At 45.0% G+C, this 24,616-nt stretch overlaps 1 protein-coding gene across 2 annotated transcripts in view; it reads left to right on the top strand.

The window, feature by feature from the left end:
- The window catches only part of LOC139226437 (cytosolic arginine sensor for mTORC1 subunit 2), a 189,461-nt gene that overhangs the window by 31,433 nt on the left and 133,412 nt on the right, over nt 1-24,616 (top strand). The window contains exon 2 of one of the 2 annotated variants that reach the window (XM_070857208.1): nt 7,968-8,543. The exons of the other annotated variant lie outside the window; for it this stretch is intronic. Coding sequence (XP_070713309.1) covers nt 8,464-8,543 — 80 coding nt within the window. The 5' untranslated portion in view covers nt 7,968-8,463. The remainder of the gene's footprint in view (nt 1-7,967; nt 8,544-24,616) is intronic. 2 annotated transcript variants of the gene reach the window in all.

The following is a 24,616-nucleotide window of genomic DNA, read 5'->3' as shown; positions in this document are numbered from 1 at the left end:
TTCCCCAGCTGCCTGCCATATATCCTAAACTACAAATAGTTTTAAATAGCGATTGTAGCTTGGTTTGAAAAGCTGTCTGTGTGTGTCAGCAGTTTAGAAATTAAGGCGGGATTTGAAATGCCATTCTTACCAATACACGAGTACCTGAGCTAAAGCTAAATGTATGTTCAAGATGTTTCCTCCATTGTGTTGTTTTGTTTTCATGTAAATTTAAAACCTCCTTGTTGAGGCTTGCATCATAAAAGGATCATGTATATGAAATGAGTCATTCAGTGCAAGCTCGGCAGCAAAACAAAAGGTTTTGGTTAATATTGAATGTTGAGACTGAGGCAACAAAAGCCTTTTTTAAGTGTTGTTTTCTGTATAAACTTGGGATGTAAAACGGCGATTCTGGAATGCGCTGACTGTGAATACAAGCCGTTTGTGCTCATGAGCGTTCTTTTGTCAGCATAAACCTCATTAGTTTGCAAAGCAGCCATTCAGTTTGGCGAGGGCTAACAGCTTGAAAGAGCTACAGTGCTCGGTTTACCTTATTTGCTTTCATTTGTCTGCAGTATTTTTAATGAACCATGTCATTTAATACTTTGCGGTCTAATTACCGGATTGCGGAATCTGTTGCTGACGGACATGATCTTAACCAGTCGACTCCTCGAGCCAGTGCGCCCCAATCCGAGGAAGGCCACGCCATCAACTTGGTGACCAAGCTTTACATTTTATTTACATTTTTTAAGCCCAAGTCCAGGGGCGATTCGTGGGAAAGGATTGCCTATTTAGTTGGGTAGTAGTGGCCACAGCTTCCACTCTTGTTGAAAATCCTCAAAACTAATTTTGGGGGAAGGATTAGAAGAACAGGTTTTTGTTGTTGACGGAGCATTGGCACATGATTTTTGGTCGCTGCACTGGTGGCCACTCACAATGCGGGTACTGTGGCACAGGAGTGCGTGTTGCCAACAGTCACAATGTGTTGCGCACCCGTCGTGTTGCTTCTGGGATTATAATGGGCAAAGAAGCTCGAGGGGAATACGGTCCCAGAGGGGGAGTCGAATGTTATCCTCCTCCTTCTTCTCCTACTTCGATTTCAGTGCAGCTGAGGCTGATGCTCCTTCTCTCCTCCTGTTGAAATGAGTTTAGGAAGCTCTCGGTGGGCACAGTGCCACAGACCAAATGAGCATTCTCACTCTTGAGAAGCCACAAAGAGAGCTGGTAATGGGAAATTAAAAAGTCACGCTGATCGAATAGTGTTTGTTCTTCTGGGGTTTGAGTTTGACACGTTGAGGCAGAGTAGAAGGAATTGTAACCATTGCTAAACTGGATCTGGCAGCAGGTGCAAACAGTATGCACATTTTCAATTCCCAGCCTTGATATCCTTTACATTGATATACACAAACCAATTCACCTAATACCTAGTTTTTTAATCATCATTCTTTGAGATGTGGGCTTTGCTGGCAAGGCTGGCATTTAATACCCGTCCCTAGTTGCCGTTGAGAAGGTAGTGGAGGGCCGCCTTCCTGAACTGCTTCAGTTCATGTGGTGAAGGTATGCCCACAATGCAGTTAGGTGGGGAGTTCTAGGATATTGACACGGCGACAATGAAAGAATGGCGATACAGTATGTGCCCAAGTCAGGATGATGTGTGATTTTGGAGGTAATAGTGTTCCCATGTACCTGATGGCCTTGTCGTCCTAGGTGGTAGGTTTGGGAGGTGCTGCTGACTCAGCCTTGCTGACCTGCATGCATCCTGTAGATAAGTACACGTTGCAGCTACAGTGTGCCGATGGTGGAGGGAGTGGGCATTTTGTGCTAGTGTATGGGGTGCTGATCAAGCAGACTGCTTTGTTATGGCAGGTGTTGAGCTTCTTGTGTTGCAGCTGCACCTATCCAGGCAAGTGGAGAGTTTTCCATCACACTCCTGACTTGTACCTTGTAGGTGGAGAGGCTTTGGGGAGTCAGGAGGTGAAGCACTAGCTACAGAATACCCAGCCTGCAACCTGCTCTAGTAGCCACTGCATTTATGTGTATATTCTAGGGAGTTTCTGGTCAATGGTGACCCCCTAAATGTTGATGCTGGAGGACTTGGTGATGGCAATGCCATTAGATGCAAATGGGAGATGGTTAGGCTCTCTCTTGTTGCAGATGGTTATTGCCTGGCACTTGTGTGGCACGAATGTTACTTACAACTTGATCAGTCCAAGCCTGAATATTGTCCAGGTCTTGCTGCATGCAGCCATGGATGGTTTAATTATCTGAGCAACTGCCGATGGAGCTGAACACTGCAATCGTCAGCGAACTGACCTTATGATGGAGGGAACGTCATTGATGAAGCAACTGAAGATAGTTGGGCTGATGACGCGGCCTTGAAATAATGCAGCGATGGCCTGGGGCTGAGATGATTGGCCTTTGTGTCAAGTATGACTCCAGCCAGTGGAGAGTTTTCCCCCTTATCCCACACTGACTTCAGTTTTACTAGGGCTCCTTGATGCCACACTTGGTTGAATGCTGCCTTGATGTCAAGGGCAGCCAGTCACCTCGCCTCTGGAATTAACCTTGTGTATATGTTTGGTCCAGAGCTGTAATGAGGTCTGGAGCAAGTGGTCCTGGCGAAACCCAACCTGAACAGGTCGGTGAACAGGTTGTTAGTGTGTAAGTGCTGGTTAATACTATTGCTGATGATTCCTTCCATTACTTTGCTAGCCTCCAACTCCAGAGTTTCACATGGACACAAGTTGCAACTTGATTACCCACAGTTTTACATCCATATATGCTTCTACCCAGTTCAAAAAGTATTTTCTCTCCTAATTGTTCCCTCCTATCACACCTCATGTAAAGGTGTTGACTCCTTGCTGGGGCACAGTTCCAGGGGCACTGATCACTTTCCAGTAGTGATTGTCTAAATGACCATAATTCATGCATAACCCTTGACAGTGAGTCTACAGGCATTTTGACTGTGAAGGGTATCACTACCAAGTCTGCCCTCATTCAAGGTTCTCACAAGCACACTTCAAGCAGAAGCCACTGTATAGCAATCATAAGCAGGAACTTTAGCCAGTTCCCACTGCCCAATTCAGCTGTGTTGAGACCGATTGTCGCATCTTCAGCATTGCTCTAGCTGAGGTCAGCTAACTGCATTGAAATATTTTCTCCAGAGAAAATATAATTCCACACCGATTATAGCAGGCAAAGAACCCTGGGGTGGGGGGTGGGGGGGGGGGGGGTGAATCTTTGGAGTTTTCTGCCCCAGAGAGCTGTGGAGGCTGGGTCATTGGGTGCATTTAAGGTGGAGATGGACAGAATTTTGGACGATAGGGGAGTCGGGCGATGTGGGGTGTGGGCGGGGAAGTGAAGTTGAGGCCAACATCAGATCAGCCATGATCTTGTTGAATGGCGGGGCAGGCTCGAGGGACCAAATGGCCTACTCCTGCTCCTATTTCATATGTTCTTATGTTCCACTATAGGACAGAACTCTGGCATTGAATCATACAATTTACACTTTGGTATTAGCCAGAGTTCTGCCCTGTACTGTTTTTAGGGCACATTTTATACAGGCCAGATGCAAGACTGGACAGCACAAAAACTTGAGATCTCCTGATTTGGTCAGCAAGACTATTTGGACAAATTAAGGAGTTGAATTCTTAGTTGTCCGTATCATTCCGATTCCCAACTATTTGGGAAGCGATCTGTTTTGCTGGCACTTTCACTTGAGATGTTTTAAGTTGCTACATAGCTTGGATGAGCTTTCAACATATAGTTGGCAACTCCAACTGTCTTCTAGGATTTCGTATTTTGTAATCGAGGCATTTGGGTATAGTTTATAGCTGGAGTTCTACGAATTCAGTAGAGATAACAGTTCATTAAGCACGTAGACATTTCCACAGCACATCTCGGATCACCAGACAATCACCAACCATAACCACCTGCTTCAACGTACAAAAGTGTCCCAAGGCATTTAACAATGGAGTTGGACAGGGGAATGGCTGCTGAGTCATGGATGGACAGATTAAGAAGGGTGACTATATACTTGGTTGCAAAGATGAGTAAATAATTTTTTAAAGGAGGGGAGAGAGCAGGAGGTTGCAGAGATGGGGTAGAGCAAAGCTGTGGATAGATTTGAAGACAAAGGTAACGGTTTTAAATGTAACGTGTGGGGCACTGGGAACCAGTGTAGCTAGCAAGGATAAGAGTAATTGGCCAGCGGGACTTAGTACAGGATAAGATATGGGCTGCTGCATTCTGCAAAAGTTAGAGATATTCCATACCTGCAACGTCCGCTAATCAATGCATGCTTCTGCTTTTGTAGGAGGAGGCTGCACACAAGAGGGAGAGGAGGTATGGCCACAATGCATCCTCTGATCCTTTTTGAGGAGCGGCCCTTCAAATCCCCCAATGGGCCTTGGAATGGGAAGCGTGGCCCCAGCCTCGACCTTGTCCAACACCTGCACTTCCTTCACTCACTATCTTATTCAGTCACACCATCATTTGCACGGAAACTAGGATTACACAGCAGTTTTGACGAAGGCTGTTTGCCAATAAGTTGTAATGCTAAGTCTTTTTCCTCTTTCCCGTTTTCTCGATCTGCATGTATGGCAGAAGAAGCCACTGACACCCAATCTCGCCCTTGAAAGCACCAGCACAGATCCATCCACCCCAGCAGGTCCAAATAGTTTCAGAGCAGCACACTTGATCATCCATAAATAAGCAGGCGTAGGGGAAGGTAGTCCAGGAGAAGCGAGAAGCACCAGGCTGGGAGGTCATCTCTCATTCATCCATAGTTGATTGAGGGCGGGGATCCTGAATTCTAGGGCCAACTTTAAAAAAATATATACTTTCAGGGTTCAACAAATTCTTTGAGCCACTGGACGTTGTGCTGAGGAGCATTCAACAGTTGGTGGCTAGTCAGGGTCATACAGCAGAGAAAGAGGCCAGTCGGCCCAACGTGCTTGTGCTAAACCCGAAATATGTATGGAATTCTTGTGCATTGCCAGGGAAGTATGTAGTCCGCCTTGGAACGAGTAGCAGCTCCAGGAACATCTACAGTGCAGCCCCTCATGAAGAAACCGTTATGCTACTATTTGCATTTCTTATAAATGTACTGACGGCTGCCATACAGGCCTTCAGATGCAAGGTGATCTTGTCTTGTCCTTGGACAGAACAGCTGATCACCACGACTGGCTGGGGAGAACCTTTGACGAGGGCTTCAGCAATGTCATTGATACCATGGAATTTGCTCAATGGACATGGTGACACCGAGGCGGGGAACAGGAGAAAATCGAATCTGGTAATGATTATAGTGTTAATTCTACGGTGATAACATCTCCACACCAGACCTCCACCCTTCCCATGACCTTGTGCTGAAAGCGGGCAGGGCCAGGCAACCCCCACTTGTGCAGAAGGGTGGCAGTCCTATCGCCGGGCTATGCTCCAAGGTTTGAGACCCACCTTGACCACAGGAGCCTCGCATGGACACTTGTCTGCTCACCATCTTATAGGCTCCGGCCATGGTGGTGGCACCGAGAAGTAATATGGACTCTTACCATGATAGCAGGCAGTGGCTAGATGAGACACTTGGATTTTGGTAAATAATATATGTTGGCACAGGAGTTGCAGCCTATGTGGAGTGTTTCATGTGTGAAACGTGCGTTGAAGAGGGATGGTCTTGCTGATCGTTAAGTAGGGTGGCAGTGGGAATGTTGTGCCTTGGGTGTTATTGCAGGGGACAGGAAAGACCAGTAATAAGGAGAGGTCTGTAAGGACATTAGGGGAATGTATTCGTTTAACGCTCTGCTCAATGGCTCTTGCAGCTGCCAAAAGTGCTTGCCAGAGTGGCTCACTTAAAAATGACCTGTCCCCCATTGTGTGGAATAATTTTGCTTCCACCTAACTCCATCTCCACATAGGCTGGTTGAGAGCAGGAGCTCATTGTGCAGGCCGATCTACACACTTTGCCATCTGCTTTCTGTAATGATATAATGAGTAATATAAAGGCCAGCATCTCTGGACCTTTCCAGAGCTTGGCATATAGAATCAAGGTTATTTGTCATTTAGTAACACAAGTACAGCAGTAATCCTGTTTTTGTGGACCCAAGTTTTAAAAAAAAAAAACATTTTTAAGCATATTTTATTTCACCTTGTGCAGTGATAAACCCCAAGGTACTTCACAAAGGAGTGGATCCGGAATGAGGGAAGGTTGGGGGGAGGTGGTGGATAAAGCTGTGTTGAAAGAGTGACATTTTGACGAGGCATTTTGGAGAGGAAAGTTGGACCAAGCCACATGGTAAGTCCAGAGTGCAAGGCCGCGATGACCATCAGAGATGCGCAGTGTTGGGGACTCGGAAGAGAGCAGAGGTGTGGGCTGGGACATCAAGCTGAAGGAAAAACTGCAGAGGCAGCATGAAGATTGAAGTCTGTGGGGGGTGTTGGATTTGTAAACGAGGAAGAAGATTTTGAAATCCATAATTTGGAGGCTGGGGGAAACAGTAGGGATCGGTGAATCCAATGGCAGTGAGTGAATGGGGCTAATTATGGGATAGGGTGCAGACAATGAAGTTTTGACTGGAGGAAACGATGGAATTTGGGAATTCGGGGAATTCGGAGATTCATTGTGGAATATGAATCGGCTGTTGCAGTTTGTGATTTTTTTTTTGCAATTCTGGAGCTAATGGGAAGGGCGTGTCTGCTGCAGTCCAGTGTGTTTATGGCTGTGGCTAGCTTGTTACAATTTTGAGTTTAAATTTGATTTTGTTTCTGGTGCAGGTGGAAAAAATGAACTTAATTTTCATAATGATGCTCCAGTCCATTTTGCACCAACATGATGTATTCCTTTATTCCCCAGCCCCTTTGCTGTGGTGCCAGAAGACCCAATAACACACCGCTCTGCCACCAGGTGTTGCTGCATGTTTCAGACATTTTTAAGCAAAACGTCCAACTTGTTATAAAAACCAAATGCAGCCCTTTCTTTCCCCTGCTGTTTATTTTGACAATAGGGAAGGAATAAAGGGCAGCATCAGTGCTGGGCCACATCACACCATTTCCTCCCTGACTGGCCTCAGGAATTCTTTGATCGCATTACTTAACGAGAGCAGGTTGCACAGCATAAAACTGCCCATAACTTGGAACTAAACTGCCAAACTAAACCAGTACATAAGCTGCTATCTGTGCACTTTTTATTAAAATAAAAAAAAATGCAAATGAAAGCATTTTTTTTTCCAAGATGTGGTCAGGGAAAGTCTTAATGTTATAACTGATATCATGCCTTCTGAGAATCAAGTAAAATGTTTGGCATCTTATTGTGCCTTTTGATCTTGGTACAGAAATGACTGCTATCGTCATATGCTGCATTTAGCCTTGGCTCGTTTGGTAACACACTCGCCTCTGAGTCAAAAGGTTGTGGGTTCAGGTCCCACTCCAGGGACTTCAGCACAAAATCTAGGCTGACACTCCAGTGCAGTACTGAGGGAGTGCAGCACTGTTGGAGGTGCCGTCTTTTGGATGAGACATTAAATCGATGCCCTGCCTGCCCCCCAGTTGGATGTAAAAGATCCCATGGTGCTGTTTCAAAGAAGAGCAGGGGAGTTATCCTCTGTGTCCTAGCCAATATTTATCCCTCAATCAACATCACTAAAACAGATTATCTGGTTATTATCACATTGCTGTTTGCGGGAGCTTGCTGTGTGCAAATTGGCTGCCGCGTTTCCTACATTACAAAAGTGACTACACTTCAAAAGTACTTCTTTGGGTGTAAAGCGCTTTGGGATGTCCGGTGGTTGTGAAAGGAGCTACATAAATGCAAGTCTTTCATAATGCAACTTTTTGAGAGCGCAGTAGCCAGCAGGTAAAACACCTATCCATTTCGACAGGAATGGCTTTTAATTTGAACACTTTCTCTTGGCTGCTGCATTCTTGCATCTGAAATTACCACATCATTGCCTTTACTAAACATTGTGCTTTTTTTGCTTTTTCTCTCTCTCAACCAGTGATTTGTATCTCGCACACTGCTGATCCTGGGCAGGAACAAGCTGCCTCCGTTCTCCTGCTGGACCTGTGCAGAAGTGGAGATTTGCGATATCCGTAACTTTTTGTTCCATGAATTTAATAACAGCTCTAATACGCTGCATCATTTTCATTCAATGGCTCTTGTGTTTCAAGATCTCTTAGATTAGTGCAACTCTAATTCACTAAGTAGTAATAAAGTAGCTTTTCCATTTGCACATTTAAAAAGCTGACCTTCAGAAGGGCACCACCTACTGATACCTGCATCATTTCTTTCCATTTCCCACGGAAGCCATCCTTTTGGCCTTTCCGAGTGGAATTGCCAGTTCGGCTTTACGTTGCGTACAGTTTTACTCTGCTGATTCTCAACCACTGGATTGAAACAGCCGAAGCACATTTCCTGCAGGATCGTGACCGCTGGCAGAGACTGGAGACCTGCACCCGATTAGTCTGAGATGGACTTGAACTTGGGTCTCGGAAATGAAAGGACCGGGTGTCGTCCCTTGCCCTATCGACCAGGCAAAGCTCACCAAGCACTGTCGATCTGGAGCCTATACTCGGTCAGTGAGGATATGTGCAGGGGACATGCGTGATTGTGTATGCTGTCTGTTAACCTAGTATATGTTCCAAAATGTTCATTTAACGGTTGTCAAATCCCTGATCAGACAAGCTCTGCACCCATACTGCCATTAAACCTGACCTCTTTCCACCTTCCCCCGTACTAGGCATTCAAAATATTACGGAATAAACTTTCACCTTCACCACCTGGGCTTAATCTGGCAGTGATCGCCCGTCTATTGCTGAACCCGCCCAGGTGGTGGTGACACAAATTTACTCCCATGTGTTACAGCAAATTACAAGAGACCGATGCGAAAATAAACCCAAAATAAGTTTGTTTTGCCGAGGCTGCATTTTAGTTCCTTTAACCATATTTTAATGCATAGAAACCTGAGTTTTGTAAATGCCACGTCTTTTTTTTCTTCTTCATTCTCTGCATGTGGGCTTTGCTGGAAAGGCCGGCTTTTATTGACACTGAAGTGGGGCTGACATTGGTCACACAAAAAGGCCCATAAAAGGAATGCAAAATGAACCTGAGATTATTTGAAACCATTTACTGTGGTTTTCTGACGGAGAACCCATCCAACTGTTCAAGTATGTGAAATCTAGAGATTCCTGTAAAATAATGGCTAGATATTGTTCAAGAAGATTACAATTCTTCATCTTTGGCAGGCCCTGCTCCTGGGTCAGTCTGAAAAACAGCAAGTGAATATGTGAACAACAATCTCAAAGGACCATCTTTCATCATCATCGGCAAAGCTTTGTAAAGACTTAAACATGGATTTAGCAGATCACGGCATATAATGAGCCATTGGAAGAAACTGGGAAGGCCACAAGGCCAGAAGTATTTGCTGAACCAAACCCTCCCACTTATGACGATATAAGTGCTAGGATTGTTGGCCAGTGGATTTCTCTGGCCATCGCATTTTGAAGAATATAGAATGGCACTTCAGGTGTTCAACCGAAATTCCACTTTGCTGGTCATTTGTGATCCATTCACGCACTCAACTCCACCAAAACATATTTAACTGGGCATTCATCTCATTGATGTTTTTGGGATCTTGCTTTGTGCAAATTGGTTGGTGGGTTTGCCTTCAGAATAAAGATGACTACACTTTTTAAAAAAAAAATAATCCATTGGCTGCAGTGCGCTTTGGGGCATTTTGAGGACCTCAGTCAACAACTACAACATGTATTTATATAGCGCCTTTAACGTAGTGAAATGTCCCAAGGTGCTTCATAGGAGTATTATGAGATTTAAAAATTTGACACCGAGCCGCATAAGTAGAAATTAGCACAGGCGACCAAAAGCTTGGTCAAAGAGGTAGGTTTTAAAGAGCGTCTTGAGGAAGGAAGATGGAGAGGTTTAGGCAGGGAGATCCAGAGCTTGTGGCCTAGGCAACAGAAGGCACAGCCACTAATGGCTGAGCAATTATAATCTGGGGTGCTCGAGGGCAGAATTAGAGGAACGCAGACATCTTGGCTTGGGGGTTGGTGGGGGGGGCGGGGGTTGTGTGGCTGGAGGAGATTCCAGAGCTTGGCGGGGAGGGGGGAGGGGCTGGGGTGAATTCAAGTCATCTTGAGTGGATTATGACTTGGTGGCACAACATGTAACAGTTGAGAAACATTTTTAAATATTCAACCTGCCACATTCGGGAACATGGAAGTGCCAGTGTGGAAGATGTGAACAGTTGTGCTTCCCATGCTGCAACTCTAATGCTGCACCATGTTCAGGGCAAACTGTTTGTCATGCCTACCATGGGCATAGCTTTAAGTTGAATTGTCAAATTGGAGTCCGTCTTACCATAGCACATTCCTTAGACCTGAGAATTCCTTCATCATTTGGTACTACGCCCTATGGCCCAGATTCATTTTCAGCTCCTGAGGATAAAGATGGGAGAACCGAATGGAAATTTGAGGTTGCGGGTCAGTATTCGGCCCGAGTGGAACTTTATGTCCAGACGTTGAAGGACAACCTCTCGGCTTATGTGTGGATACGTTATTCAACTGTTGAGGGAATGAGAACTGAGCCCAATTCTGTTCCTACTCTGATGCACTCAACAGTCGAAAGGCTTCAGCTTTGGTCTCTAGTCTGTACTGGGATCACCTGGGTTGATGGCAGCAGTACTAGTGACCATAGACTATGGAAGCCAGAAAAGATTCCTAATCCTGACATCAGTCCAGTGACCCCCTGCTGTAAAGAGAGTGGAGGTAATTCTAACTTGTATCACTGGGCAAAAAATGGGCAATAGGGAATCGGCAGCCTGTTTTACACCTTGCCAGATGGGCTGCAGCTTCGTTATTGTCCGGCGACGGAAGTATTGTGTGTGTAGTCAGTTCAGGAGAAGACATAGTTGCGACATCCTCCCCCAACTCCCGCTGGATGAATAGCCTGCTGACTCTCATTGCCTTGGGTCACAGATGGAATTATACCCCAGTACAAATCCAACTTTTCAGGAGTGGGGAATTCTTGGTCCATCCCCACTATGAATTCTGCAGATGGTTTTCTTAACTAGAAAAGTAGTCTAATTGCAGCTTCCATCATTGACTGTGTTTGAATTAAGTGTAAACTCAATGTGTATGTACTTCTCGTTCTATTCATGAGCCACTCATTACTTATCAGAAGTGATCGATTGTGTTTGGAGTAGTCTGGGTGGGACAGTGACCCCCTTGCATAAAAACATTGAAAAAAACCCTTAAAAGTGCTGTAATACAAGGCCCCAATTTAATGGGGATGGAGTCTCTGCATCAGCTGTGTGCAAGGCTCACCAAAACCCCATATAGAAAGATTAGGGGGTCACACCATACTGCACCATTGCTCCATTATGTATCCATTGCAGAAGTTCTTGGGCACATTCTTGCCTACAATTGACAAATCTTTTGTGAATGGCAGCTCTATAGAAGGGGGGCTCGAGGGCCCGTATGACCTATTCCTGCTCCCAATTATTATGTTAACATAGGAAATAGGAGCAGGAGTAGGGCCATACGGCCCCTCGAGCCTGCTCCACCATTCAATAAGATCATGGCTGATCTTCGACCTTCACTCCACTTTCCTGTCCAGTCCCCAAATCCTTTGATTCAGAGTCCAAACATCTATTGAGTCCAACCATTGTTATACTCAATGAATGAGCATCCACAGCCCTCTAGGGTAGAAAAATCCAAAGATTCACAACCCTCTAAGTGAAAAAACTTCTCCTCTCAGTCTTAAATGGCCAAACCCGTATCTTATTTCTGTGACCCCCACTAATTTTAGACTCTCCAGCCAGGGGAAACAGCCTCTCTGCAAATACCCTGTCAAGCCATCTCAGAATCTTGCATGTTTCAATGAGATCACCTCTCATGCTTCTAAACTCGAGAGTATCGGCTCAATCTCTCCTCATAGGACAATCCTCTGATCCCTTGGGTGCAATATGGTGTGATAGTTGCCCTTTGTGCTGAGTACAGATGATTATAATTTTTGATTTTCCACCCTTTTCCTTTTCTGTAGCAGGCCATGGTTCCTCAGTTTCTAATGGGGAAGCCCATGACATGCTCTGTAACCCCCATTAATTGCTGACACCAAGTATCTCGGTTATGTATGCAGTGCCATCTGGGAACAGTTTGACATTTTTGCTGCAAGGAAAGAACAGTCTCATTATCCATATGATGATTTTGTCATTATGGTTTCCATCCAGTCCTTTGAGTATGTGGAACACTAATGGGCTAAATGCAACTTTGTGCACATAAGCCAGCAATTGGATTCGCCTTCCCATTTTTAAAATCTGTCACGTTGACATTTTGCTGTTGGTTTGTTGACCATAGTAGGAACTGTTTAATGAGAGAACCATGGCTGCCACACAGTGACCCTATTGCAAGTAATGGGTCCTGGTGGATGTGCTCTGTTGGTGATCCTGTTTATGATACCTGTGGAGGCCATTAGCTTGCAAGGGTTGCTGTTTGGCCCCCGCTCCCATTCTGCTGCCATTCACAAAAGGATTGTGCCCAAAAACATCTACACAGTGTGCATTATGGAGCAATGGTGCAGTATGGTGTGACCCCCTAATCTTTCTATTTGGGGTTTTGATAAGCCTTGCATGCAGTTAATGCATAGACTCCATCTCCATTAAATTGGAGCCTTGTATTAAACCACTTTGTGCGCTATAGGTTGCATTATGGTGGCATAATTTATTTCAAGCTGTCTTTCAATTGGGCAAGTACTTGTTTTGCTAACATTCTGGCCTCTTATTCTCACCCCAGCCGCCTTCTGTCTCCTTCGCCCATATATCATTTGAGGCTCAGTACTTGCCTCAATGTAAGTTCTTGATGATTTTTCTCTCAATTCTGTTTTAAAGCTGAAAATAATTCCAGGGCTTCACAAGACAATCTATATCCATTGATTTTAGTAAGGGGGAAACAGATGACAGAGAGTGAGGGGATTTCCTTGCATGGTGCCTGTTCCACACCATTGTATATATTCTGCCTGTTATGTTTTAGTCTAATTATGAACTGTTTTCAGTTGGTTCCTTTTCCCCCTGTATCTGCATTCATCACTTCTGTAAATAAAGGTCACTGCAGTTAACTCTCCCTTTAAAAGAAACTCCCTTTTTTCAATCCCTTTGTTTGTATTTTGGAAGATGGCATGATTAATATGCTGAGGATGGTACAATGATTTTGCTACTGGAGCAGACATAATCTGCACCACCAGTGCACTCATTCAGAATGTTGCACAGCCTGTGGAGGTTAGTGCTTACCATCCTAGAGATATATCTAGATGTTAAATCTTCATGACCTAGAATAACTGAGCAGAGGGTAAGGTGAGAGTCTCCTAATCAGAAAAGCTCTTGCAAACCAAACCAGAAGTGAGTAATGGTTAATATGAATCACATTTCTGCAAAAAAATACCATTCTGCATAAGTAACAATGGAGTAAAGAACATGAAAAAACCATCGGTGCATTGAAGCTTCTCACTTTGCTGTCCTAACTCTTCCTGTTTAGCTTCCATCTGCATTTTGAATGCTCCCACTGTTCTTGATTCCACTACCTTGCCCGGCAGATTATTCCAAACATTTACCATCTTTTGGGTAACAAATTTCTCCCTAATATCTGTTCTTGAGTGTACGCTTTATTAATTTAAGTCCATGTCCTCTGCCTATGTTGAGTTACTTAGTATTCTGGGTTTACCTAACCTGTATTATTTAAATATTCTGTATACCTTGATGCGACATATCTCCTTAACTTCTTTCCAGATATGTTGAAATATATTTTCGTTTAACTAATAAATTCTGATGACATAAGAAAAAGTTCAAGGATGAGAAAAGGCCATTCAGCTCCCTGAGTTCACGTCACCCAGCCTAGCACCCAACCTATCCGGAACTTCCCAAGCTCTTTGATTCCATTAATTATCTGATAGAATATTCTAAAAGCTTATCGCCCCTTTGAGTATTTTTGTTTTTTGTTTTAAGTTTACATTTTACTATTTCCTTTGGTTCTCAGGATGTGGGCAACACTGGAAAGACTGCATTTATTGCCCATCCTTATTGGTCATGAGAATTTGTTGGTGGGCCTTCTCCTTGTAGTGATAGTCTTCCTTTGATGTTGTTCATTCAGTAGGGAATTCTAGGATATTGACCCAGCGACGATGAAGGAATGATGATATATATGTATATCCATGTCAGAATGGTGTGTAACTTGGAGGTGATGGTGTTCCCATTACACTGCTGCTCTTGTTCTTTCCAGTGGTCGAGATTACAGGGCTGGGAGTTGTTGTTGAAGTTAGCTGGGCGGGTTTCCGTAGTGCATCCTGTAGAGAGTATGTACTGCAGCCACAGAGTGCTGGTGCTGGAGGGAGGGTGGACAGTGTATCTAATATTAGAGGTGTCGCTCAATCGTGAATGGTGTTGATCTCGAGTGTTGTTGCCACTGTGTCCAGCCGAGCGAGTATTCCATCACATTCCTGACTTGAGCCTTGATGATGGAGAGATTTAGAGTGGTGAGGAGTTGAGCCAGTTATCCAGCCACGGTCCTTCCCTCCCACTGATTTAAATTTAGGTCCTACTGATCTGACTGACAAAGTAATATTCTGGGTTCACATTATCTACTGTAATACTTTGAATGTTAATGAGAATACTTAATCTCTCTATGCAGCTTAAGCTTCTTTATTGTTTCCTCATATTTCATCGTCATTTGTCCTGGGAATCATCCATGTTGCTCTTCTCTCTGCCCTCTCTAAGCAACATATCAGTGATGTCAGTACGGCCCGTGCAACAATTTTGTATTTATATAGCGCCTTTAACACGGTAAAATGCCCCCAGGAGCGTTATCCGACAGAACTTGACACCGAGCCACATAAGGTGATATTAGGACAGGGACCAAATGCTTAGTCAGAGGTAGGCTTTAAGGAACGTCTTGAAGGAGGATAGAGTGGTAGAGCGATGGACAGGTTTGGGGAGGGAATGCCAGAGCTTTGGGCCTTGTCAGCTGAAGGCACGGCTGCCAATGGTGGTGCGATGAAATTGGGGATGTGCAAGAGGCCAGAATTGAAGGAGCACAGTGATCTCGGACGTTTGTCGGTTTTAAGGCTGGGAGAGGTTACAAAGATGGGGAGGGGCAAGACCATGGAGACCATTTGCAAACAAAGATGAGTTTTTTGTTGAATCGAGGTGTTGCTGGACTGGGAACCAATGTAGGTCATCGAGCACAGAGGGTGATGGGTGAATGGGACTGATGCAATGTGGTCCTGATATTTTTGTTAAGAAAATGATTGGAAATGTCATCGTTTTTTTTCTCATTCAGGAGGAAATTGTTTTTACAATTTGCTACCCAAAAGAAATTCAGGAATTTATTGGTGGAAAATTGGATGGCAAAAAACGCTGGGGAAATTCAGGGAAAATAATTACAAAAAACATGCAAGGGATATATATGTAATCAAGTTAAATGACAAGACACAATTTTTCATGCTGTTTATGGACACCGATTTTATGGCGCTCAACATCAGACTCTCACTTAACCCCTGACTAGTTTTCTTTTACTTAAAAGTGAAACTGAAGAACCTTCTTGTTCATTGTTGTAGCACCAGCGACTTACCTGCCACTATTGGTGGCATAATGAAACATTTTGCAGATTATGCAGAGGGAAGCAGCTCCGATCTTGCTTTTGTTAAACAGTATCTTGCTGTGTGCCGTGAGACAGTCTTCGATTGATTAGCTCAGTCTTCAGTTGGACCATCACTGTGTCGGTCCGCTGGTTTATGCCCCTTACCTGGGAACAATAGACTGACGCTTGCTACAGTATGAAGAATAAATTGCTCACAGCAGAGATGTTCCAGATCCCTTTTTTAAAAAAAAAATTGCACAGCCTTCGTTACTTTTCCTGCCAAATTTGGGGTCAAAGATGAACAGCAATAATAATAACGAATAATAACTTGTATTTATATAGCGCCTTTAGCGTAGCGAAACGTTCCAAGGCGCTTCACAGTAGTGTTACAAGACAACACAAATTTGACACCGAGCCACAAAAGAAATAATTAAGGCAGATGACCAAAAGCTTGTTTAAAAAGATGGGTTTTAAGGAGGATAGAGAGGCGGAGAGGTGACGTCAGTGGTGATCCAATGGATCCGTGACGATAGTGCAGCATGCTGACATCACTCATCCAACATTGCTGGACTTTTCAGAGGTTTTTTTCCATCCAGTTCAGGAATCTATTGGGGAAAATGGTTTAAAAACTGATTACTAATTATAATAAAATCCTGAAGATCAGTTAAGAACAAATTCTGCTGACAATAATCAGTAGAAATTGATCTCTAAGGATTTGTATGCATTGATTCATTTTTTGACTGTGCTCCTGTCATTGTTTGCAAGGGTACTGTTTTTAAGCAAATAAAAAATAATTTTTAATAATTCCTAATCCAACTGCATCTGGGTCAGAGTGACGGGTAATAATAAGCCTTCCGCAAGTCCCTATACTATCATATGGACTGGGAAATGGAATCTGGCTACAGCTCGAGTTAACTCACCCGTCCACCTTCAAAATGTTGGTGTCTCCAACAGGATCCTTAACCGTACTTGATATTAATGAAAAAATAATAAATATAGTCAACAATATTCATTTGTACTGGTTTTGATGTACTATGTGTCAGCTGTGGCTCAGTGGATAGTACACTTGCCTCTGTGTCAGAAGGTTGTGGGTTCAAGTCCCACTCCAGGGATTTGAGCACAAAAATCTAGGCTGACACTCCAGTGCAGTGCTGAGGGAGTGCTGCACTGTCGAAAGTACCGTCTTTCGAATGAGACGTTAAACCGAGGCTCCGTCTCTGAGGGACATAAAAGATCCCATGACATTTCGAAGAAGAGCAGGGGAGTTATCCCCGGTGTCCTGGCCAATATTTATCCCTCAATCAACATCGTCAAAACAGATTATCTGGTCATTATCACATTGCTGTTTGTGGGAGCTTGCTGAATGCAAATTGGCTGCCGCGTTTCCTACATTACAACAGTGACTGAACTCCAAAAAGTACATCATTGGCTGTAAAGTGCTTTTGTTCGTCCGGTGGTTGTGAAATGAGTTATATAAATGCAAGTATTTTTCTGGCGTGTCAGGACATGCAGATTCTTCGAGTGGGCTCTGCCATAATAACAGAGGGGCTTCAGACCATCCTTCCTATTACTGTAAGGCTTAATGATCATAATAACAGCCACAAACAGTTTCTGCTTCTTGCATTAAAAATTGGTATTCACTTCCTGTCTGCAACAAACAGCCAGCAACTCCAGAACATTAGCCGTGTCTTTGCTCCATTAGAAGTGGCATCTATGAAATGTTGTTCCCTGGTCTATTGTTTAATGCTATTTTAATCAGCTCATAGCTTGTCACTAATAACCTCTCCAGCTGATTTCTGTAACCCAGTCTGCGCATGGGAGCTTCTAAAAGGAAAAGACGTCAAAATTATATATTTAGCTTCAAAGTAAAACAATCCTCACTTAATTTCTTGGTCATTTTACCGCCTTCTCTTGCTTTCATACCAAATGCTTGCATTGCACTCCCTGGATTAATTCATAGTGATTCCTACGAGACTGTTGATGTATGTGAGCGGCTCCAATCTTACTGTAGACAGAGGAAGGCTTTGTGCTGGTGGAAATTTCCAACGCTGGCTGGCTGTAAACAGATAATATATTTCTCCCATGGAGTCTGAGGCACAATAAAATATCAGCTGAATTGGTTTAGCTTTATTAAAACTGTCAGATTTAGCGCTGTTAAGAGAAAAAGATAACAAGAGCCAACATACTTAAAGATATTGAAACCTTCTCCTGTGACTTGTTAGCTGCTTTTTTTATATATACAGAATAAAAACAGTTTAATTTGTACAGGGATGATAAATAAAATGTTGTTTACAACTATGATCAACAGAATGGCATTCTGTAACTCTGCCCTGCCAAGCTGCTTGAGTGAAAGGTGCTGGCTGTTTGCCAAAGAGCATGTCAAAATTAAACCATTAATTACTTAATTTTTTTGGCACAGTTGTGCTCTCTTCCCTCTCTCCCCTCTCTCCCCTCTTCCCCTCTCTTATCCCCCACCCCTTCCCCCTCGTGCTTTCTTCTGCTATCTCATTGGATGAGCTGTCCTGGTGTCTGGGTTGTTGAGGAGTAAGTCATTTAAGAAGTATTATCTTCTGCTCACCCCTCACTTCAGATCTCGTGCATTTTCCGACTTACAGAAAGACCTGCTTTTATATTGCGCCTTTCACAACCTCAGGATGTCCCAACCTTCATTACAGCCAATGAAGTACTTTTGAAGTGTAGTCACAGTTATACTGTAGGACTGCAAGGCTTCCTGGAAAACGAAACTATAGGGTTTTCCCAGTGTGACTATTTATACTGCTGTTGTGTGTGTCCTTCTGCGCATGCGCGTATTGGACTCTACCCCCCCTTTTCACGATGGGTCCCGCGATTCAGAAAATGGAGAGCCAATCCGAGACAATGCAGCCATTTTAGCAGTACAAATAAGCGCATTCTTTTTCCAACACCTATTTGTGATGTCACTTCCTCAAAAACAGTCAAGGAAATTGGTCAGGTATAATCACCCGTTCTGAAACCAGGTTAGCTGTTATTTACGAGGGTATTTTCATAAAAACAAACCTGAGGATTACCTCTAACAAGTAACTGAATTATTTTGGCAGTTATAGATTCAAGTCGAATGATCTGCAATTCCATGGGTTTGTTTAGTTGCCTTCTCTGAAACTAGAAACCATGGAGGCATTTTTCCAGTTGAGTGGGAACTCCCTTGTAATCATTGAATCTTTCATGATCTCATTTCCTGCTCATGGGGATAGTGCAAGAAAGTGGAATTGTGGTAGAAGATCAGCCACGATCTCATTGAATGGCATAGCAGGCTTGAGGACCAAATGGCCTCCTGCTCCTAATTGTTATGTTCTCATGTTCTTATGCCTGCCTACCCTTGGTAGATTTGTGTCCCTAATTTCATTTAGCACCCTAAAGTAGATCATTAATTCCTGGAAACTTACTGGTTTAAAATCCTTCGCGGCTGTCTCGGACCTCCATGCAGGTGATGACTGACATGCTGCTGGTGTCTTCCCTAGTGAACACTTCCAGGAAGTAATCAATTATGAATCTTTGAGAAGTCTCAGTTCTTCCTCTTTGCTAACCCTTTTGTGTAATATGGAGAATGTATTTAATACTGCTCATATCTTATCTGGTTAACAACAATAACTTGTATTTATATAGCACCTTTAACGTAGTGAAACATCCCAAGGTGCTTCACAGGAAAATTATGAGAAAAGAATTTGACACCACGCCGCTTAAGTAGAAATTAGAGCAGGTGACCAAATGCTTGGTCAAAGAGTTAGGTTTTAAGGAGCGGCTTGAAGGAGGGAAGAGAAGTAGTGAGGCGGAGAGGTTTAGGCAGGGAGTTCCAGAGCTTGGAGCCTAGGCAACAGAAGGCACGGCCACCAGTGCTTGAGCGATTTTATAATCAGGGATGCTCAAGAAGGCAGAATTAGAGGAGCGCAGACATCTCCGGGGGTGGGGGGGGTGTAGGGCTGGAGGAGATTAGAGATGGGGAGGGGCGAGGCCATGATTTGAAAATAACGATGAGAATTTTGAAATCGAGGCGCTGCTTAACCGCAATCCAATGTAGGTCAGCGAGCACATGGATGAGCGGGACTGGGTGCGAGTTAGGACATGGGCAACACAACCTTTAAATACCTCATTGTAGCTTTTTGTTCAAACAGTAAATACACTCCGAGCTAAAACTTGGATGATCAGAACATGATTTTAAAAATTATTCCAAATTTATAGATTGTTACAAACTGTAGTAGCACATGTTGGATCCCTTTTCCATGCATGAAACCCCTTGAGAATAGTTTTCTTTGGAGCTGAAAGACTTGGAAGGATTAACCAATGCCCAGGTCAATAATGGATCTTTTGCAAGGCAAGTACAATTACCCAGCACTGCATTTCAGAACTGGAACCATTACACTGTAACTGCAGTGACTGAGAACAAAGTGATGATACTGATTCTGCTCCCCAAAGAGTTCATTAGATAAATGCACCACATGAAGTGGTCCTAGGTAACACGCACCAGGAAGAACCCATGTTTGATCCCTGGTCTGTATAGACCCATTGCTGCAGTTGTATGTATTTCTTCAATTTTCAGGACTATACATTGGCACCAGTCATTGCGATAAAGGTCACTTAAATATCCTACGAAAAATTGACTAGTTAATACCAAAAAACAAATTGATCAGATGGCAATGTTTCATTTAACATATTTTGCCTTTCAATCCATTTGTTTGGATTTCACAGGGATCGGCTTTAAACTTCTATTAGTCTAGAGTCACCATACACCAATCCTGAAATCCAGACAATTATAAACAGTCATTTCCAATATACAGGAAATTAACCAAGGATTAGGAAAATTTAATTTAATAGTGAGATGCAGTACAAATATACACTTTCTGCAGAATCTTCCTTACCCAATGTGGAACTTCCTACCACAAGAAGTAGTTGTGGCGGATAGCACCGATGCATTTAAGAGGAAGCTAGTTAAACACTAAGGAGAAAGGAATGGAAAGTTATGCTGATGGGGTTCGATGTGTGAGAGGAGGCTGGTATGGAGCATAAACAGTAGTATAGACCAGTTAGGCTAAATGGCCTGTTTTTGAGCTGTACTGTCTGTGTGGGAAATGTGGAGACAATTTGAGCACAGCAAGGTCCCACAAACAGCAATGAGATAATGACCAAATCTGTTTTTTAGTGATGTTGGTTGAGGGATAAATATTGGACAAGCCACCAATAGCCAGGCGAACTTCCCCTCTTCGAGTAGAGTTGTTAAAATCTTATACATCGACTTGAGAGGGCAGGCTTCTCCTCTACAAGACGGCACCTCCGGATAGTGTAGTGTCCCCTCCATCCTGCACTGGAGTGTCAGCATAGATTATGTGCTCAAGTGTCTGGAATGGGACTTAAACCCACGACCTTCTGACTCCGAGGCCAGAGTACTACCCACTGAGCCACAGCTGACACTGTAATATAGGTTTTCTATATTTTAAATTTCACAGAGACCAATTCTTTCCAAGATTCTATCTCTGCGTGGTGCTCCTATTACCCTGCACAGACACAGTTGATGAAACATTTGTAAATAAAATATCCTTAAACTAAATGCCAGTATTCCATGCAAGTTCATTTCCCTTGAATTCCGCAGTTTAGATATATTCATGGAGAATGGATTTGGTAAATCGTGATTGTGAACGTGTTTCAACAGAATCAAACTGAGGTGCCCTTGGAACAGTTGAAGCCCAGGCATAAATCTGGTGATGTAAATCAGTGGCCCGTTACAGAAAGCGTCTGATTTTTCATTCCACTGATCTCAAATACTCTTCACGATTACATTCTCTCTCATCTTTCCTCATTTTTGGACCCAACTCGTACCTTCCGCTGCCGAATGTTGCTTCAACTCAAAGGAGGCACGGACTGAGCCAAGAACCCTCCACTGCTGTTGCCGGAGAGGCTGCACACGGCGCAATTGCTCTCACTTTTATAGCGCAGGACTTTTCCCGCTAGTTTTATATACTTTCTCCTCCTCCTAATATCCCGAAGACAGAACATTCCCAGGCATTCAGCCTAAAAGCTCCTGACGGAAGAAGCTACTTGCAGTTCTCCTACCCCTACAAACCGCAGCCAAAGACACTTTCTGTGGAGGATGAATCAATTACTTGTGCGCAAGTTTCACCCGGAGACCAAGCTGAGGCTTAAGGACCCATTTTTATAATCTAGCTGGCTTTAAATAAGGAATTGCATAGTGCTCTGATCAGAACACTTAAACAGCCACAAAACATCCCCAGCAATTCAATTAATAACACTATCAGAGTTAGCAAACATTAGTTCCTACTATTATTTCACTCGTGAGAAAGTCCTTTTGTTATTTACAGTTAGCCCAGATTGTTTGTAAATTATACGACTTTTATACATGTGACATATGTAATGCTCTCTCCCCTCAAGACAGAAAAAATGATAACATCATACCGTTACCACACTTCTGCGGAGAAATAATAGTAAAAGTAATGGACTTTCATATTAGTGAAGTAAGCCTGGTAATTAGTGGCTGTTAGTTCTGAACATTTCTTATCTACTTGTTGAACCTTTTTAAGACATGAATAAAAATGCACAGGAACTGTTTTTTTTAAATCACAACTTCCTCGAATAAATCAAATGTAGTCATGTTTTGTGGTTTCGTCACATTCTGATCAGAGAATCATCTCCACAGGTATGTGATGTTTAACAATGTCAATTTGTCATTTTTTTTTTAAAGCAGGTTCTCAACATCAGTCTCTCAAATTATTTTTTGAATGTTTTGTTCACTTGGCAATGTGCTGGAATATGTAAGGCCAGCTGTTGTGATGAGAGCTGGTGTTCTTCCATTGGTGACACATCATGCTGAACCTCTGATGGATTATTCCACAGATTGTAATAAATTGTTTTTTTTACCTTATTAAAGCTTCCAGTGCTGTGAAAGCTTATAATGTCGGTGTGGTGTGTGTCTGTGTCTCGTGTGTGTGTGTTTGTGTGTGTGTGTGTGTGGGGGGGGGGGGGGGGGGGTTGTGTGTGTGTGTGTGTGTGGGGGGGTTTGTTTGTGTGTGTCGGGGGGGTGTGTGTGTGTGGGGGGGGGGGTTTGTGTGTGTGTGGGGGGGGGGGTTTGTGTGTGTGTGTGGGGGGGGTTTGTGTGTGTGTGTGGGGGGGGTTTGTGTGTGTGTGGTGGGGGGGGTGGTGGTTGTGTGTGGTGGGGGGGGTTGGGTTGTGTGTGTGTGTGTGTGGTGGGGGTAGTGTGTGTGTGTGTGGTGGGGGTAGTGTGTGTGTGTGTGTGTGGTGGGGGTAGTGTGTGTGTGTGTGTGGTGGGGGTAGTGTGTGTGTGTGTGTGTGTGGGGGTAGTGTGTGTGTGGGTAGTGTGTGTGTGTGGTGGGGGTAGTGTGTGTGTGTGTGTGGTGGGGGTAGTGTGTGTGTGTGTGTGGTGGGGGTAGTGTGTGTGTGTGTGGTGGGGGTAGTGTGTGTGTGTGTGTGGTGGGGGTAGTGTGTGTGTGTGTGTGGTGGGGGGGGTGGTGTGTGTGTGGTGGGGGGGGTGGTGTGTGTGTGTGGTGGGGGGGGTGGTGTGTGTGTGTGGTGGGGGGGGTGGTGTGTGTGTGTGGTGGGGGGGGTGGTGGTTGTGTGTGGTGGGGGGGGTGGTGGTTGTGTGTGGTGGGGGGGGTGGTGGTTGTGTGTGGTGGGGGGGGTTGGGTTGTGTGTGGTGGGGGGGGTTGGGTTGTGTGTGGTGGGGGGGGTTGGGTTGTGTGTGTTGGGGGGGGGGTGTGTGTGTGTGTTGGGGGGGGGGGTTGTGTGTGTGTGTTGGGGGGGGTGTGTGGGGTTGTGTGTGTATGTTGGGGGGGTGTGTGGGGTTGTGTGTGTATGTTGGGGGGGGTGTGGGGTTGTGTGTGTGTGTGTGTGGTGGGGGTAGTGTGTGTGTGTGTGTGGTGGGGGTAGTGTGTGTGTGTGTGGTGGGGGTAGTGTGTGTGTGTGGTGGGGGTAGTGTGTGTGTGTGTGTGGTGGGGGTAGTGTGTGTGTGTGGTGGGGGTAGTGTGTGTGTGTGGTGTGGTGGGGGTAGTGTGTGTGTGTGTGTGGTGGGGGGGGTTGGGTTGTGTGTGGTGGGGGGGGTTGGGTTGTGTGTGGTGGGGGGGGGTTGGGTTGTGTGTGGTGGGGGGGTTGGGTTGTGTGTGGTGGGGGGGTTGGGTTGTGTGTGGTGGGGGGGGGTTGGGTTGTGTGTGGTGGGGGGGGATTGGGTTGTGTGTGGTGGGGGGGGAGTTGGGTTGTGTGTGGTGGGGGGGGTTGGGTTGTGTGTGGTGGGGGGGGGTTGGGTTGTGTGTGGTGGGGGGGGTTGGGTTGTGTGTGGTGGGGGGGGTTGGGTTGTGTGTGGTGGGGGGGGTTGGGTTGTGTGTGGTGGGGGGGGTTGGGTTGTGTGTGGTGGGGGGGGTTGGGTTGTGTGTGGTGGGGGGGGTTGGGTTGTGTGTGGTGGGGGGGTTGGGTTGTGTGTGTTGGGGGGGGGGTGTGTGTGTGTGTTGGGGGGGGGGGGTTGTGTGTGTGTGTTGGGGGGGGGGGTTGTGTGTGTGTGTTGGGGGGGGGGGTTGTGTGTGTGTGTTGGGGGGGGGGGTTGTGTGTGTGTGTTGGGGGGGGGGGGTTGTGTGTGTGTGTTGGGGGGGGGGGGTTGTGTGTGTGTGTTGGGGGGGGGGGTTGTGTGTGTGTGTTGGGGGGGGGTGTGTGGGGTTGTGTGTGTATGTTGGGGGGGGGGTGTGGGGTGTGTGTGTGTGTGTGTGTGGGGAGGGGGTGTGTGTGTGTGTGTTGTGTGTGTGGGGAGGGGGTTGTGTGTGTGTGTGTTGTGTGTGTGTGTGTGTGTGTGTGGGGAGGGGGAGGGGTGTGTGTGTGGAGGGGTGTGTGTGTGGAGGGGTGTGTGTGTGGAGGGGTGTGGTGTGTGGAGAGGGGTGTGTGTGTGGAGGGGTGTGTGTGTGGAGGGGGGTGGTGTTGTGGAGGGGTGTGGGTGTGGAGGGGTGTGTGTGTGGAGGGG

Source organism: Pristiophorus japonicus, chromosome 16 (assembly GCF_044704955.1).
Source record: "Pristiophorus japonicus isolate sPriJap1 chromosome 16, sPriJap1.hap1, whole genome shotgun sequence".
Classification (NCBI taxonomy): Eukaryota; Metazoa; Chordata; class Chondrichthyes; family Pristiophoridae; genus Pristiophorus; species Pristiophorus japonicus.
Note: the sequence above shows the minus strand (reverse complement) of the source record. Positions and strands in the feature narration are given on the sequence as shown.